Genomic DNA, 18283 nt, shown 5'->3' on the forward strand with positions numbered 1-18283 from the left:
TTGACTCGAAGCTAACGCACATAGACTTGAATAGGAAATTCAAGAATATTAAAATTAATGTTAATTAAGTTATATTGAAACAATGTCCATTTTAAAGAAAGGGAGATGTGACATAAGCCAAGTGTTGGCCTTATTCCCAAAATGAACAATCCGTAAAAGGTTTAGTTCCGGTGAAGAGATTTAAATATACTTGGGCGGGAGCCGACATGAAGCTGTCTCTTGTGTGTTTTCTAACTGGACAGTTTAATGAGTGCCACCTCTAATACCCACAAACCAATAACACAACACCCTGCCCCCCCCCCTCTCGTCAGGCCTGCCTGGGGTATGTGGAGGGAGGGCGTCAGCTGGGTAAGTAAAAGATATGGCGTGATAACATTAAAGAGGGGACAGGCTGTCAGAAGGGAGGATTTACTTTCAAACCAGTCTTAAACTACCAAGAAACACTTCTGTCTATATTTTTTACTTTCCTGGTGTTTTATATATTTGTTCACTCTATTTTTTCTTCTTGTTTTTTTCTGCGCAATGAGCATTCTTCGGAATGGATACCTGCGCATTAGAAATCAACTTATTATTATTATTAAAGCAGACATAGGTCTCCCTATGCAGGCATGCTAGATGTTATCATGTTTAGCAGCTGTTAAATCTAGAAGCACATTTATTTCTGTATTTCAGCACTTATTTTTGTAGTCTTAAAACACTCATCCATGATGTTGAGCTGAAAAATTTGTGCCCAAGACATTTTTCAACATGGCAGCAATTGAGGAAATAGAGATATGTAATGAGATACAATCACTTACATCACAATTATGAAGAAACTTCACCACATTCCAGCATTTGACAGTCTTTATTGATATGAAAATGTAAAAAAAAAAGTGCACTTGAATAGACTAGATACAGGCCATGCATATTTGTATGTTATAATTGTAAGAAAAAGAAAAGGAGAAATATTCATTAAAAAAAGACACACTAGAAGTCTCAAAAACAATCATCAATCAAAATTTCCTTTTTTAACCTCTCTTTCAGTAAATGCTTATGAAACAATTTATCAGTGTTAAAAAAAGGTTGTTTTAAAAAAATAACATCTCATGGACACTGAAATTTTGCAGCTTTAAACAGTATAAAATCCATGCACACTGAAATGGATGCCATAAGACTTGTCACCGCTCCTGAAGGAAATACATCCCAAGCTTCTGTCATAAGTGAATACTATTTATCAGCTGATTAATTTGATGTACAGACAGCCTGATATCTGCCTTGGAGAAATTCTTTCACCAGCTCTGCATCCCTCTCCAGCCACAAAGCATTGACATGAATATTTTCACAACACTGTTGCACTGTTCTGGCTGCTGACGTAGCTGGATTTTGTTTGAAGAAAGACTGTTAAAGAAAGCACATTAACCTATAAAAATAAAGTACCTGGAACAGATTACTGCAGTTTATTGTCAAAAACTGAAGTCAATAAATTTATCTTTGTACCTCCTTTAAAGAGATATTTATTCAAAGAAAATAATTATGACTAAGAACTATAAAATATTGTTAAAGGCAGGCTTGTGATTTTCAACAGGATGAAATATTTAAAAAAACACCAATTAAAAAGTCTTTTCTATTCTTCTAAAGTTAATGCCAAAAAGAAATAAAATAAAACATGGACTACCACCAGGCTCAAATCAACTGAAAAATTTCACTTTCATTTTTTTTTTTGTAACAAAAACCCAAACAACAATCAACTCTATGATCAGAGGGGTGGGGTGAAATTGGTGTTTTATGCTGAGCCAGCAACTAAGGTGGTATAATGGCAAGGCAGCCAGCCCTCTAAACAGATGCCACATACAGAGAAAGAACAGCATGCCCAAAATGAGAGCTAGGACAGCCAACCTTCTATCAATGTATTGGTAACAAGTGCTAAATGTTGTGCCACCATACTGCCCCCATGATCAGAAGGAGTTGTCCAATTTCAAACGCAAATTACCTTAATGTCAGCTGCTTTTTTTTCTGTTGCAAAATCTGCAATGGTCATCTGGGAAAGGAAAAATATTTCACAATATTTTTAAATTTCCTTTCATGTTTTCTGGGCAGATAGCAAAAATAACAAAGTAATTTTAAATGTTGCAAAGCTCTTTCCCTTCAGCTCTGATCTACTAAACCCATACAAAAGAGGTATGTGGTTGTTTACTTTTTATTTATTTATTTTTTTTGAGAGGGGAGTTAAAAATACTGGCAAACTACTGTATTTTGTAAATTATTTTAGGTTAAAGTTTGGTATTGAAAGGGAATTAGCTATTTAAAAATACAATAAAAATAGATTCTTTTAAATTGAAAAAAAATTAATGCACTGTCCTCGATTTCAGATAAAGATTGACACAAACCTTGATAAGTCTTGCAAATAGTGTGGTTGAGGAATACCTCCTGTGGAGTTCACAAAAGTTGTCCTTCACAAACTGCCATGCAAGTTCTCTCCCCTGTGCAGTTTGAGCTGTTGCTCCAATCACAAATGGGCAGTCCTGAGACTTCACCTCATCCTGCGAAGTCACTATTCATTACTAGTATTTGCAATAGAAATTGCAATGTTAATGCCTTAATTAATTCAGTTTTAATGAATGTAAATATTTCCATCTTCACAGATATGCTGTCCAAAATGTAAATGCTCATATGTGTGTGCGTGGGTGTGCACATATGTATGCATATATGTATGCACATACAGTGAAGCACATTATAAATTAACTTTATTATTATTAGATTACCCACAGAGATAGAAAATCTCAGCACTTGAGCAATAAGTGTCTCATCTTTGAGGCATCCCAGGGAATGGATGATACGAGTTTTCTCTTCTGAAGAATCTGCAGTTCTGTAGAGCTAAATATGCAAGAATCATTATCAACATGCAAGAATCATTATCAACATCATTTTAGTCATTAATAACATTGCTCATCACTGTCATCATCATAATCACTACCATAGCCATGATCGTCCAAATTAAAATTCATATATTAAGTTTTGCTCCTGGCATATAATACTGTCTTCTATTGCTCTTAATTATAACTTTTTAAAATCATGACAGGCTAAAAGTGGACCACCAAAATCTTATTTTAGCTAAAGAAAATTTAAGGCTAGAAATCTTTCTGTGAGTTTGAGAGCTGTATTTACCTTCAACATACTTTCAAGAGTTTCTTTGTTTCCATGGCTCAGCACAGTTATGTATACCTGTTACAAGAAAATTTCTTGAAGTTTGTAAAACAATAAAATGAAAAAGAAAAGTAACTGCAAGAAATATGTCAGATTAAAGATAAGTATTTTTTTCTAAGTAACCTAAAACAAAACTTTGTCATCAATGACAAAGTGGATCCTGACAAGAAGATGGACTTACAGGACTTCTTAGATCACCTGGAATTATCTCAGTTTCACTGCAATGGGCTTGAAACCGTTTTCTGGCTTCAGCTATGATGGAGTTTGCCCCAGCTGCTCCCATTTTGCTAAGGACTAGTTCCCGCAAGATGGCTGTTAAATGCCCTGCATTAAAATAGTGAACTTTTAAATTTCTTTGTGAGATCAAGACATTGTCGGACATATTTTATTGCTTCTGTCTACAGTTTGTGTAACCAAAGTTGTCATTTATTAATTGAATAGTTCATCAATGTCAGACCTTAGATTCATTTTCAAACTTCAAAACAATTTCTTAAACAATGTTAACCATATTACATAACAGAATTAGTTCAACTTTTAATCTGTTTTATGTGTTGAGCTGTTCGTTGAAAGAGTCTGTAACTCCGTGTTTGTCTGTATGGTGTAGATGTTTGCCTGCGTTCCTGACACATACCTTCTCCTGCTTTAGAGTCCCATCCAAGACGCATAAAAGTGGGTTGTAGCAGACGTATCACAAAGTTGTTAAAATGACTGTATGCTTTAGTATACTGCAAGAGTTTTCCCAATTCATGCAGGTTGGAAAGAAGATCTTTCCATACTGTGTAGTTGTCTTCAGCTGTAAAGGTTTCAACAACTTGAAGAAACTCCACACTATTCACCAATCCAGATCTGCACTGTTAACATTGACATGGTTTTTTTTATTATTTACTGAAGTTCATTTTCAGCTTCTAAAAACCACCTTTAAGCACTCTACACCCTTTTATGTCCATTACATTTTCACATCAACAAACATTCTAATTATTGGGACAACACTTAATCTTAAAATGTTTCCTAACTGTGCTACTTGGACAAGATGCTGTAGAAAATCTATTTTCTACTTTTAGTGTGTTTAGTTACTTTGTTAGGGCAAAGTTTTGATTTGCTAAAATTTTTTAATATATAATATTACAATATATCATATTTAATTGCCTAAAAATAACTTTTAACATACTGACTTTGGTTGCTACATTTTATCACAGTATTGGTCAGAATTATGCACTAAATCACCAGTGTTCAGTTTATCTGACTACTAAGAAGTGGGCTTACTGTCTTTTGGATCTTAGTAAACCTTAGACAATTACTGACCAGTGCATAAAGATCACTCTGAATTCCAAATCTGTCTGTTGGTAACAGGGTACCAGTCTGTATTCCATTTACCAAAGCGTTCAGCATCTCAGAGCTGTACTGGACTCTGTAAACACTCACAGTGCCTGCATTTATCTTTAAAAAAAAGCTCAGTTTTAGCATCAAAATACACAAAAAGACAGAGAAAAAAGTTATCTTTAATATGTGCTTTAGTGGTGCTTTGTTGAATTTATAGGATGCATACATTTTATACTTCTTTTCACTATTGCTCCTTGCACAGTACATATTCAGTTTGATTTTCAGCTAGTTTTGTTTTGTTTTCTAATACTGGCCTAAAGGATGAAAATGTGTTGCCTGCTCACCTTGATCCACTCTCCATCCTTTGCCTGAAGGGGGATAGTGATTGTATCAGCTTCCATTAGGGCTGTACTCACTGGCTCTTTTGGACTGGACTTTGTGATGACAGTGATAGGTACCATCCACAAATTTTTGTCATCTGCATTAAGGTAAATCACAAATATATTGACTTAAAACAAATTTGTTAGATTTACAAAAGAAATATATATATATATATGTACCTAAAACTGAGATATTAAATTTTATTGCATCTATTTGTTTGTACTCTTTTGATCTCTAAAAGATAATTTGAAATCAAAAAACCTGCGGTTAAATAAGTTTGAAATACATGCATTGTAAGTAGGTAACCTACCACATAACACATGCTTGCTCACACTTTGCAATCATATCATGCTCAAGGCATAGTCATAAGTTCCTGATACCTTTATTATGGTGACCACTTGGTGCCCTTACTTACTACCCTTCCCCCTCCCCCTTTTATTTTGTGCCAAAGGTGACCATCTGTATTGGAAGACAGTGCTGATTGTGCTGCTTTAGTCTGCCTAGTGGGAGGTCGGGTGCAGCACCCTCCTTCTCCATCAGGCCCCTCCCTTCTGAAGCAAAACAAATTTGTGTGCCTATCAGCACTGCTAACCAACTCGCTGTCAGCTGATGTCTAAGCAAGGCTCTATCACAGTATTACCTTTAGATGACCCATCAGGAAGTGGTTCAGCAGAAAATTTTCTTTGTGTGATTTCCAAAACACATTTGTCTTCTTCCCATTTCTGGGTGACCTGTAAATAGTATAATTAATTACAAGGTTTTCTTCAGATATTTTACCCATTGATAAAACAATAGGAAATGCCTCATACATTTCATCTGCAGAGCAAAGAAGACAAACAGAGGACTTGATCATATCACTTATACTAGACAAATGCAAGAGCAAAGTTTAAGTGTTATTACCTCAACCAAACTGGCTAGCATGAAAACTAAAGACTAGGAAAGCAATGATTGGATAGATAACACCAATCTAAGAAAATGAATACATAGCTTTTTCAAAGTATGTTACAAAAATGTGTAAATTTTTATGCAATTACAACAGAATGCTTGAGATTGAAGTCCCCTATTACCAGAGGGTTAATTCCATAAATTTTGGATAAACCTGAATATGAAATATGGGGAAGCTGGCATTGCAGTGGCTTCCATGCCTTTCACCATGAATGTGAGAATTGGGTGTTATGAGTTCAAATCTCAGATCCCTAAGTGCTTGCTGTCAGTAGTTGTCTTAAGGTGTTCTGGTTTACTCCTCCCTGTGTGTGTTGTGCGCATGCATGTCTATGTATATGCATAGGTGTGTGGATGTTGTGTGCATGTTTGTTCAAGTATGAAGTAGCATTTAATACATACCCTAAAAGGATGTGTGTTCATTTGCTTTTGTATGTAAAGTGCTTTTAGCCCAGATTCAGTGCCAGGAAAAGGGGCTATATAAATGTGCTGTATTATTTTTATTAGTAGTATTATTAAAATATACTTAAATTGTAAACATACCTGAAAAGTAAACATTTCACAAAAATTAACCAAACAATTAACTGATGAATTTATTACTTTCAGCACAGGGAAGCCCGCCTGTGATGTCCAGGTACTCATTATACTGGCGACAGGCTTTCCACTAACTTCTTCAAGAGCTGCCCAAAGATCTGCCGTGCAAGCACTCTTATACTGATGTCTAATTAGGTAGAGGTTCATTCCTTTACAAAAATCCTGCACAAAGAATGGTATACAAGCCAGTTAGCATCATCTCTCACAATGGTTCTTTGTACATCTTAAGACTGCAAATTACTGGTAAACTACTTGTTATGGGCTACATATGAACAGAGGAAGGAGGAAGACAGGTAATTGTAATAAAATGAAAAATGCCTAATATTCCAACAAAATTAAAATTTACAAAAAAATAAGCTTCAAATGTATGCATTGTCTAAACTAAAATTTACCTGGTCCCCTAAATAACTGTGAAGCATCCTAATCACTGAGGCCCCTTTTGAATATGAAATGGCATCAAAAATCTCATCTACTTCTGAAGGATGTCTCACTTCAATCTGAAAGGAAATGATAGTGTCTCAAACAAATGAACAGTAACACCACACAAACCTACATACATAAACATAACAAAGTGCATCCTCATGCATTTCCAATAAATACCAACATCTCTCCTTCAAATCATTCAATGTTGTTCTAAGGAAGACATCTAAAATGATTTAATGATACTATTTTACCTCGATAGGATGACTGTTCCTCATGGCATCTAGAGTCAGAGCTTTCCCAAGATCTGCTGTGACAAACTGTGTCCACACATCAAACTCTGGGAAACAGTGGTCCACGCAGAGATATTCGATCCAGGAAGCAAATCCTTCCTTTAGCCAGAGGTGTGTCCACCACTCCTGTAATAAACTACATGATGGTAACAGGTAACCCTGAAGTTCCCATACGCTCATTTAACACAATAAAGTCAAAAACAAATTTATATTACAGAAATGCATGACATCTTGCACAAGGTTTAAAATGAAATTTTCTAAAGTTAGATGCACCAAAAGCATCATTACAGGGCAGAGTATTATTTTAGGAGAAATCATAATGTAAGGATAATTTAAAATACAAATACATTATTCATCCTTTTCAGAAAATTGTTAGTCTGCTAATGTTACATAATAAATCATACATTACATGATATCTCAAGTATGATATTAAAAGCTACTTGAATCAAACATGAAATTAATTAAGCTCCCAACTTAACACTTTCATCAACTGATTATAAAAATGCACAATCAATATTTTATGAATTAAAAAATGCATACTTGGATAACTTTCAAGTTCTGACATTATAAGGTTGCAGCCAATACAATAAGCATATGCTACTAAGGTAACGACAAATCAGTGAGCCCACATTTGTAATGCTGCAGGACATAAAAACCCAGGTGAAAGTACTAATGTTCAAAGATTTGTATCTCATGGACAGAAATAAGTTGTTTGTTCAGATTGAAAAACTAGGAAAATTAAACCCTTATTTGAAAACAATTTTGTACTCAGTTTAACTTTTAACAAGTTAACACAAAACAATCAGAAGACTCGGCAATATTTCTACTCCAGATAAATGGGATGGCTTTTAATGACTTACCATAGTGACAAGGTTTCCAAACCAGTTATGAGCAAGTTCATGTCCCACGACAAGTGACACCCATTGTTTCATGCCTGCTGAAGACTCCACAGGATCAACTAATAATGCTGTCTCTCTGTAAATGATTAATCCCCAGTTCTCCATGGCACCTGCAAAAAAAAAATCCACAGTAATTACTAGCTTACTACTTTCTTTCTTATCGTTTGAATGATGTTCTCATGGTTGTAATGTATGCTCCATAGATACGTAAAAAAGAATCATTAAGTAAAACAGCTGTAGAATAACTTCACTGATGGAAAAGGAAAGGTGAGCATTTCTACATGCTTAGAAGTAATTCTGATCTAAACTAATGTCATTAATTATCTAGATGTTAATACTCACCAATGGGAAAATCTGCAACAGCAATTAGGTCTAGTTTGGGCAAATCATAGGCCAACTGGAAATAGTTGCCATAGAACGGAAGGGTCTTTACTGCTACCTGTACAGATTCACGTAAGTTTTAAAGTGAAAGATGTATTTATATGGTTTAATAAGTCTGGCTAACTGCTTTGTCTTTTTCACCACAAGCCTCTTACAACATGTTAAAAGATGAGCAGTAAATAAAAGTACTACTAGTAAAAAGCAACACCAATAAATGTGGATGAATAGAAATTACAGATTTAAAGAACCTTGAATTTCACAAAACATCCATAAAAAAAATAGTTTACAGTCTGGATTCTGGAAGAATCTATTATCACTTACCTCCAGAGCAAACAAGCCTTGCTCTTGTTTCTGAGGTGGTGTGTAGACTCGCACTTTCACGCCATTGGCATCAACGGCTTCAACAAAGTCATATTCACCAACAACAAATGCAACAAGGTAAGTTGACATGACTGGTGTCCTTTCAAAAATCACTTCCTTGAGAGATGAATCTCCCTCCCAGGGTTTCTCCTGCTTTACTGGCTGTAATAGAATCAAAACATCGTTATTCATTGATTCAACCAACACCCTATGCAAATTTATTATGTTTTCTTTTTCTTTTTTTTTCGGGTGGGGGGGGGGGGGGAAGATTCAAATTTGTAAATGGTAATTATTACAAGGAATGTAATTCTGAATTTAAAAGTAGAATCATTCCTTTTACAAGTTACTTCCTTTATCTGAGAATTTACTACCATAATCTTTTCTAGTGTAGCTGCAAAAAATTTAAAAAAAAAAAAGAAGAGCGACAGCAAGGCAGTGTTGTTAGCAAATTTTATAAAGCGTCTATCCATAGTGCTTCTACAACTGTTAGCATATAGTATGAACAATGCAGCAGATCTTGTGATCTCTCTCAATTCATTTTCAGATAATTTTCAGTTTTTAAAGTGGCTTTACTACTATCCACAGTGACAATACTTCAGAAATAATTTTCAGAAAAACAATGCATGGTCTGCTATATGTGGGGTATTAAAATGAAAGAACTTCTGGCCTAAATATAAAAGCAGTTTGCCTTTTCTTCTTTTGATTGATAAAATACATGTTTTAAGGAAAATAGTTATTTTTTTAAGTGGCCAAAATTTAATGATGTGAAGGGGCCAGACAGCCCATAGGAAGCTGATCACATTGATATTCCACCTAGTCCTCTCTCTGGGCTGTGCTTAGGCGCAGGCAGGCAAGGCATCTGCCTAGGGCCCTGCGCTTTTGATAGTCGTCAGGGTCCCCGTGCCTTTAATTAAAACTGTGGTGATTATGGCGTCAAGGGCCCTGCACACCCCTATGCCTCAGGCACCACAAGGGCTAGAAATGGGCCTGCCCTCTCTCAATATAAAGTATAAACCGAGGATCTTCAACTGAGACTGTTTTAAAATGCGTACTGCTGTTAGTTTAGAGTTAGCATACCTTAAATTTTACTTTTTGATATATTATTATGTTTTTTTTAATTGTGGATATTTTTGTGGAAATGTTTTAACCAGTGAAAAGCAAAGTTTAAAAGAAATGAAGTTAGAAATTGCACAAACTCTGTCATCAGTTATCACACTACCACAAAAAAATTAAATGAGAAATGTTACCATGTTAGATAGTGCCACCCTTTCTTTGGGAACAATCAAAATGATATCAAAGGTAGCCCGGATTGCAGGTTCATCCCAGCAGGGAAAAGCTCGTCGAGCTCCTGTCGCCTACAGATTATAAGAAACAAGTGTAAATAAATTAACAACACAGTTTAGCTAATCAACTCAACACTGTTACAACACTGATAATAATCACTGATATAGTGATTTATTTTTTAAAAAACTCACTGTGACCACGAACTTGTATTACTGGACTGCTTGCAGAAGATTTTTCCAGTTAATTACTAAAACGAGGCTGGTGTGTACAAAGCTTCTTGTTTAGTCACATTCATTGTTTATGCTCACCGAGACTAACAGCAGAGAACTTTGCAAGAGGCTAAGAGTTGGTCTCAGCAGACAGACAGCAATCCACCTATACATGTCCGTGGTATGACAGTATAAGCTGTCAGACGGTGAAATTAAGAAATTATCATTGCTTGTATATGGATTTTAAATTTGCTCTTTAAAAATCCTTTCAGAAGAATCAAGTCTATAATTTATAGTGAAATATGGACTGAAACTTAATACCTATCTAAGAATTCTTGATCAAGACAAAAATTTATCTGTAGTAATAACATTCAATGCTTGTTCAGTCTCATCAGGTGACCAGATAAAGGTAATTGACAAACTATAGTTTTTAAAGTGGAAAATGCATATATTTTATGCATGGATATCATCAATGGTGCCAGGCTTCTTATCTCCCCTAAAAGTTCATAATGATCAATGCTTGTCATAATGTATGATCTCTTCATCCTTGAAATGAATGCTAAGGACTTAGGATCCAAAAGATCAGTAATAAAAATACCTAAAAAAAATTTAACTTTGCTGTTTATAATGCCTAAATATAGAAAACAACTGAAACAAAAACTTACTTCAAAGTGAGTAACTGCTGCATAACGCTGCTCCCCTGATGTTGTTTTGTAACTGCTTCTGTAAAATCCTCTTAGCTCATCATTCAGATTTCCAGTATATTTCAGACTTAGCTTGCAAATACCTGCCTTTGAAAAAAAAGAGTTATACTAATGCAATATTGCACTCCAAAGAAATAGGGTAAAATGAGTGTAACATAATATTTCAATAGTGTCATTCAGTTTGCATGGACTCTTGCAGGTATCATGAAATATATAATTTCCTGAATAAGGAAACAAGGACTACATGAATCCCTTTATGACTGTATAGACCTACAATTACTAGCATTGTGATCATAAGGCAAGCTTAAAAAAAAAAAATTGAAAGAATGACAAAAAAAAAAGGACAAGACAGAAAGAAATGAAACTGAAAGACATTAAATAGTCAAATGATGTAACAAGTACCTACACAACTCTCAGAATACCTAGTCCATATGTGCTTTATAGCCTTAGTTGCTGGAAGGGTGTAAAACTCAATCAACCAACCAACCCTATGTGCTTCCCTCACCTCTGACCTTTACATTTCACAAGCATCAGAAATATTTCTACTTATATTTAATAATATTATACAATTTTTTTTCATAAAAAAAGAATCAAGACTCAATATAGTAATGAATATTAAAATGAAAATTAGGAAGACAGTGAAGGCCGTTACCATTTCTTTTCATTTACAGCAAAACTATAGCAAACCTCTAACCTTCAAAGGTCTATCCAAAATGAATGATACTTGCTCCTCTTTCTCTCTGTAACTAATCTTCAGTGGAGATTTATTTCCATCCTCTAGAATCAAAAGGATTATTATTTAAAAATGTAACAATAAGATAAAAAAATTACCTTCACACCTTACAAGTACAGTGTATTACGACATTACTTTGCGTTATATTCATTTTACATTTTCATTTACAAACTTATGCAGGTATATAGAACAAGATTCTTAAAATGTGTGCTTTGTTTTAGGTACAAACTGTAGACACTCAAAATAACTCACCTATGATGAAGGCTTCCTGTATTCTTATATCCTTTGCATTAATGATGATGTAACTTGTTGCTTCTTTTACCTAATGTTTATTCACAATAAACACAGATATAGATACATATACACATACATTCAGACACACATACGCACAAACATAATCACTTTCATATAATGCTATAATTTTTACAGTAAACTATAAGTGTAATTATCTGATTCTGCAATGTATATATATCATTGTAATTATCAAAGGCATTCCTTATCTTCAGAATGCTTCATTTAAATCTGTCTGATTTTCTTTTTGACTACCAAATCTGAAGTATTCAGATTGCATTCACCTGATTTGGTCTGAGTAAATGCATAATCAGTGTCAACAATAATATTGAATACAGGTTGAAATCAAATAAATGTGTTTAACTAGTTTATGACAAAAAGCCTCTACTTATATCACTTGTGAAATGCTAATATCTTTGTTTTTGACTAAGTTATTATTATGCATGTGAAAATCTGACCATATCTATGTGTACATTTTTAATGCGAAAGCACTATAAATTAGTTTAATATAGGAAAATATTCTGAAAAAAAGATTGCAGTGATAACTGTCATGGTCATCATCATCATAGCAGTAGTGTTCTTGCTGACACTATTCTTTCAATGTAAATGTAATCTTTCAAGAAAATCCTAAAAGTACCATAAACAATCAATATGTTATCAAATTTGCTTACAAAATCTAGAAGAGTGCTACTAAAAACATGTTCTTTATCAAAGAAGAGAGACAGCAAGAATGTGTTCAGTAAATTGTATAAAACTTCTATCTATAGTGCTTCTATAATTGTTAGTATATAGTATAAACATGGCAGCAGATCTTGTGTTTTTCCTCAATTCTATTTATTTTCATTGTGCTAAAGCGCTTTTACTACTATCCACAGTGATGCTTCTTCTTTGCTTCTACAACTGCTGGTATATAGCATGAACTTTTTAGCAGATTTTAAGTCCATTGGTGAATCACTTGAATAACAGATTTCAGAAATAGTTTAAAATGTCTGTTGGATGTTATTATATTCATAATCAGAAAATAAACAAGCATATACTGCTGGGATATGCTTCTTGATTCATACTCGTTAAAAGGTGTTCAGCATACTCTAAGCATGGAGCTAGCAGTTCTAATTTGTCGAAGACTACCCTTCAAGGCACCGTGGAGAGTAATCAATGCCGTGGTGGCCAGAGGAGAACTGACTTACAAACATTAAAGACTGAACTGAACATCCTGTACAGGACCTGCTCACTATTGCTCACAGTCGGCAAGAGTGGCATACCCTGTCAGCTGCTGCATCAGTCCATGTGCTGCTCCCAATGGCAGGTGCCAGTCAAGGGATGAATTACTGACAGACTAGCAATTTTAAACACAGCTATTTCTCCTACTAGTATTGGTTGTGCAAATGAAAATGCAGAGCAATCAGAACTGAAGTTATCAATGATAAGAAATTTAACATTTATTGTTTAATGAAGCAATGCTTTTTATGAAATTATTATATTAATATGTTTTGCACTGTTTTCCATAGTTCGAAAAACAATGGTAACAGGAAAAGACATTTTCTGACCGTTTGTAAAGACAAAAAATAACTCTCTGAGCTGAACAAAAAGATCCACAAACAAAAGAGGAAGACTGTGGCGATTGAAACCAGCTTGTTTCCAGAGGAAAAATGCAAAATCCAAAAGGCAGGGCTTTTCCCTATTTAAGAGTCATTTCCGAGGACTAGTTCAGAATCAAAGCTACACCCTAGTAAAAAAATTCAATTAATGTTTTAATTATACCTCAAGTTCTACTTCTTCTTCGCCGTCAAATGTAAGTGCCTGAAGATCTGGCTTCAGCTTTATCACATAGTTCACTGGAATCATGTTTTTGGGCAGTCTCTGGAATGTTGTTGATGCCATAGTCCTATCTGCTGTACTTGGCTTTTCTAACAGAACGTCTGGAAATTAGATAACGAACACAGAAAATCAATAATAACGCTTCTTTCTTACTGTTATAATCACATTGAAATTGTACAACATTACAGCAAAACATTAAACACATTACAATAAATATTGATGACAGTGGTGGACTGTTTGACTCACGATATCAATTTAGGGATTATAATGCAATCAAAAATTAAATATAGACTAAGCAGCTATTTTTAAAGTTAGAAATGCAAAGGAATATGTCCTGTACTAACTTTAAGCAAATATGATAAATACTCGCAAACTTAAGCTCCCATCCACGAACCACGTAACTCTCTTAGCCTCGCAAGAATTACCTCTATGATAAAGCAGACGATATTTTTACGTTGACAAAAATTGAGTCCGCAGCTAGGATCTTGCATACCTATATGAGTCTCCTGGTTATATTTGTTTCTAAAATTTAAATGACGCGGCAGATTTTCTTTAGTTTTGTTGTGTTTTACATTTTCGACCTTAAATGTAAAATATTGAAGGGACTTATACAAGGAGATTATATAGTGCTTTTAATATTTTGGGGTTATGATAAAATTTGTCTTTTTCATTTATCTCTGCCAAAATAATTACAAATGTTTCAGAAATAAAGGATAGAAAGCTAAATTTACGTAACATTTTTGTTCTTGTTGTTATTTCTGATCCGAAACTAAGACCCTGGCTGGCTCTACTTTCAGCCGACCCTTCGACATATGTGAACACTTTGGGCGTTTACCATTTGAAACGGGGCGCCTAGTTGTGTAGTGGTTAAAACACTCGCTTGTCTTTACTGCAGTGAGAAACTCAAGAGTTCAGATCTCATCTCCGGAATTTCTTTGTATGACACTTGTCCGCAGGACTGGGCGTTGGGTTTTTTCCCCGGATACTCTTGTTTCCTCCCCTGTCCCACTCCCCCGTAATGTGAAATCACCTCAAAATGGAAGCACTTTCCTACTAAATTAACAAACAAACCGTTCATCAGTTGTTCAGTCATTCATCTGTTTCTGGTGTCCCACGAGGATGGCAACCGTGTTCCGTACAATGTCGTGGGTTTTGCGTTCCATGTAAGGTATTTGGAGCAGTTTTCTCAGGCACTTGTTCTCGAATGCCTGAATTCTCACTTTATCGGTAGGGTTTATGCCTCACATCCGTAGAGTAGGATAGGAATGGTAGCAAACCTGCTTATCCTGGTCGTTGCGGTCCTGATGCAGACGTCTCAACTGCAGCACCCATTTTTGAAAAAAGGTTGCTCCCAAGTACTTAAATCTGTTCATATCGCCGAGCTGTACTCTGTTTACGTACATCTCTTGTTTGTTGATGTTTCCGCTGATGCCTACCATGACTTGCTCTTATCGGTTTTGGTCTCTATTCCATATGCGTTGGCATTGTCCATTAGCAAGGTCTTGCAGTTTGCTATATGTTTTTGCCATGAGATCAAAGCACGGGCTGTTTAGGGGCCTCCTACCGAAATGGGGATGTGATGGCAGTGAATGGTTTCTCGCATGATGTTCTCCAAAAAGGTGTTAAAACAGTACAGGCGATATGGATCACCCTAGGCGACACCTATTGCTGGTTTTACAAACAGAATTTACTGTTTATAACAGGAGTGATGTCTGTTTGTAGCATCCTTATATGGACGATCGTGTGACTTAGCAACAATGTGTCATCTGCGTTCCCAATACATGTAGTCTGCATTATCGTCTGCTTCGATCGGTGGCAATCCGGTAAAAAGGTTAATATATGCAGTGGCTGGTCTGATGAAGGAAATGTCCAATTGGTAGTAGTCTGAACTCTGAGCTGATGTACAAAGCTTTGATGACCTGCACGAGCCTTCTTCAATGTTGAACTTACGCATCACGCTTCAAAATCCCACGTATCAGACTCTAGAAAATACCTTTTTTTCCTTCAATCGATAAAGTTGTCGAAGAGATCTCTGTGGTTTTGCTCAGCTAGTGTCTCTGTTCAGCTGTGCTCCATCCTGGTCTGAAGTCAGCCCGTTCTTCTGCTAGCGGCTCCTCAGCGGTGTTGTTGATGCGCTTCTGGATTACTTTCAGCATCACTTTGGTTGGCTGGCTTATTAGACTTTTTTCTGTAGTTTTGGCACTGTTTACTGTTTCCTTTCTGTGTAAGGGGTATGACTAGTGGTTGTATCCATTCCTTGGGCCAGTTTTTTCGTTCCCAGATTCTTTAGCACATAAAGGCCTTTGCTGCTTCCTCCCTACCCTGCTCAAGCAGCTCAGCCGGAATAGTTGTATCGACTGTTGACCAAGTGATCAGTTTCCACTGACATCATGCCGATAAGGGTCTTGCAATCGGCTCGTTCCCTTACTTGAACTTCATGCATTCTCTCTCACACACACACACAGAACCGAGAATGCCATTGACGAACACTAATTTCATGCCACCGTATGTTCGTATATTTTGATAAACTGTTACCGTTATGTGCTTTGGGTTTTCTTGAACAGCATTAATTGTAGAACTAAGGAGGTAGGTTTATATGTTCGATCTGATGTAGATGACATTGATAGTGATAAAATATGTTCAGGGTCTGTACAGTCGTTTCAGATCAATATTTTCATGACAAAAAAAAAACAACAACAACAACAACAACAACAAAAAAACAAACAAAAAAACAAAAACAAAAAAAAAAACAAAACAAAAAAAAGCGCCAGATACTGCATGTATTGCTAGGAGCAACGGATATTTTTCTGGGTTGCAGTGAGCTGCAATGTCGTCTACGTGAATCGATGGCACTCTGGGGAAAAGGTTAATGCATACAGTGACCAGATGATGAGTTTTCTTCGACTGTGTAGAGATGGTACATTTGACAGCAGTTATCACCCCTACCTAGGAAGCTCTGCAGTTGTAATGCAAAAACTCAGACGAGGAGGATATGCATGGACTGGGGGTTTGGAGATAGGGAAGAAATCACAGACAGAAATAGGAAGGATTATTAAACACCTAATCATACATGTAGACACATAATTTTGTCTAGAAAGCACACGATCTGATGAATGGGACGGAGTCACATATCTGATCATTTTTTGCAGCCTTTTTTTTAAACTAAATTATGAATGTACATATACTTTTCCGATAAAGTAGTTTGTTTTCGTTACTTCTGCAGTTAACAATGACTATATGGGCTCCATCTTTGGGTATGCTAGTTTCATCGCTCAAACGTACACCATAATATAAAAGACTGCAATCTTTAGCGCCAACTATACAAAATCAAGAGCTGTTAAAATCACCTACGATTGCTAATAAATAGCTTCTTGAACACAACCTGAGTGATTTTTCTTCCTCTGACTCGAAGACATGTACAGATTTGCTGAACTGAGCACTACTCACTGTTACAAATATTACCAGCAACAGAACTCTCCTTCCTAGCATCTGCTTTCCTGGTGGCAGGTTAGAATGTCGATGTTTGAAAACCTATATTTTAAAAAATAAGCATAATTATATACTTATATTTGGGGAATTATTATTTTGAAATAAACTTAACCCGATCATAAAGAAACAAACATTGCACTTGTGTTAGCCTTTAAATTCTTCCATTCACTGTTCCTATATCTGTTGTGACTTTGCTGAATATTTTTGCATGTGTTCGCGCAACGTAGGATTGCAGACGCCGGAGAACAGCAAAGCAAACAATTGTATTAGTCTCCTCCCCGCCCTTTCTATGTGTTGGCGAGGGTTAAAAGGGGCAAGTACAACAGATGGTAAGTCTAGTATCAGCTGATACCCAGAGATCAATGATATACCGAAGAAATCCGATTACAACTGATTTGAAAGTTAAAAAATTTTTGAATTCATGGATACACCTTATTACCAATGCTCTCCCACTGGCTGTAGCCTTGAATATATAAGAGTATATTTCCATCGAAAGATTATTTTATTCCAAGCGTGGACCTGGAACTACAGTCGTAGTGATTCAGGAGGTATTGTATTGTGGGTATAAGGAGCATGCATGACTACAGTATTCATGGGTGCTATGGGTGTGTTGGTATCAGCCACGGAAGTTTATTCTAACATGTCCATGGTGCCAACATCAGCTCTCTGATCATCACTGTACTAGTATTTTTATTAGCGTTATCATTCGTGTGATCTTAGTGTTGTCAGTGGTATCACTTAACCAATTACAGACACGGTCCTTGTAGACATGACCGTTTTGGTATCAGTAGCTGGGTATCGTGGTATTAATGGTATCATCGCATAAGCTGTGCTACTAGGACATCATTTGCAGCGTGACCGGCGTGACAGAATGATCCATTATAATTATGGTCTCGCAGGGACTGCCTAGGTGGTTTGGTGAGGGCGACACTGTCAATGTAGATGTAGCTGGCGTTGGAGTATGTTGCCTATAGTCATCTAT

General features: G+C 35.8%; 1 protein-coding gene across 8 annotated transcripts in view; it reads right to left on the reverse strand.

Moving 5' to 3' along the window:
• Positions 1–807: 807 nt before the first annotated feature.
• The window catches only part of LOC112562481 (puromycin-sensitive aminopeptidase-like), a 28308-nt gene continuing 10832 nt past the window's right edge, over positions 808–18283 (reverse strand). Inside the window, exons 1-22 of one of the 8 annotated variants that reach the window (XM_025236213.1) lie at positions 15806–16374; positions 13756–13913; positions 11956–12025; positions 11665–11747; positions 10932–11057; positions 10021–10128; positions 8735–8935; positions 8375–8471; positions 7994–8142; positions 7095–7259; positions 6813–6917; positions 6427–6582; positions 5525–5615; positions 4848–4981; positions 4486–4620; positions 3815–4034; positions 3365–3507; positions 3145–3201; positions 2746–2853; positions 2367–2519; positions 1970–2017; positions 808–1377 (exon numbers count right to left, since the gene is read on the reverse strand). In XM_025236213.1, the coding sequence (XP_025091998.1) occupies positions 1222–1377; positions 1970–2017; positions 2367–2519; positions 2746–2853; positions 3145–3201; positions 3365–3507; positions 3815–4034; positions 4486–4620; positions 4848–4981; positions 5525–5615; positions 6427–6582; positions 6813–6917; positions 7095–7259; positions 7994–8142; positions 8375–8471; positions 8735–8935; positions 10021–10128; positions 10932–11057; positions 11665–11747; positions 11956–12025; positions 13756–13875 (2625 nt within the window). In that variant the 5' untranslated portion in view covers positions 13876–13913; positions 15806–16374 and the 3' untranslated portion in view covers positions 808–1221. Of the gene's footprint in view, positions 1378–1969; positions 2018–2366; positions 2520–2745; positions 2854–3144; positions 3202–3364; positions 3508–3814; positions 4035–4485; positions 4621–4847; positions 4982–5524; positions 5616–6426; positions 6583–6812; positions 6918–7094; positions 7260–7993; positions 8143–8374; positions 8472–8734; positions 8936–10020; positions 10129–10931; positions 11058–11664; positions 11748–11955; positions 12026–13755; positions 13914–14156; positions 14513–14647; positions 14817–14883; positions 15747–15805; positions 16375–18283 lie in introns of those variants that run through there. The other 7 variants (XM_025235877.1, XM_025236294.1, XM_025236048.1 and 4 more) reach the window with 7 other exon arrangements.

The sequence above is a fragment of the Pomacea canaliculata genome, linkage group LG1 (genome assembly GCF_003073045.1).
Source record: "Pomacea canaliculata isolate SZHN2017 linkage group LG1, ASM307304v1, whole genome shotgun sequence".
NCBI lineage: Eukaryota > Metazoa > Mollusca > Gastropoda > Architaenioglossa > Ampullariidae > Pomacea > Pomacea canaliculata.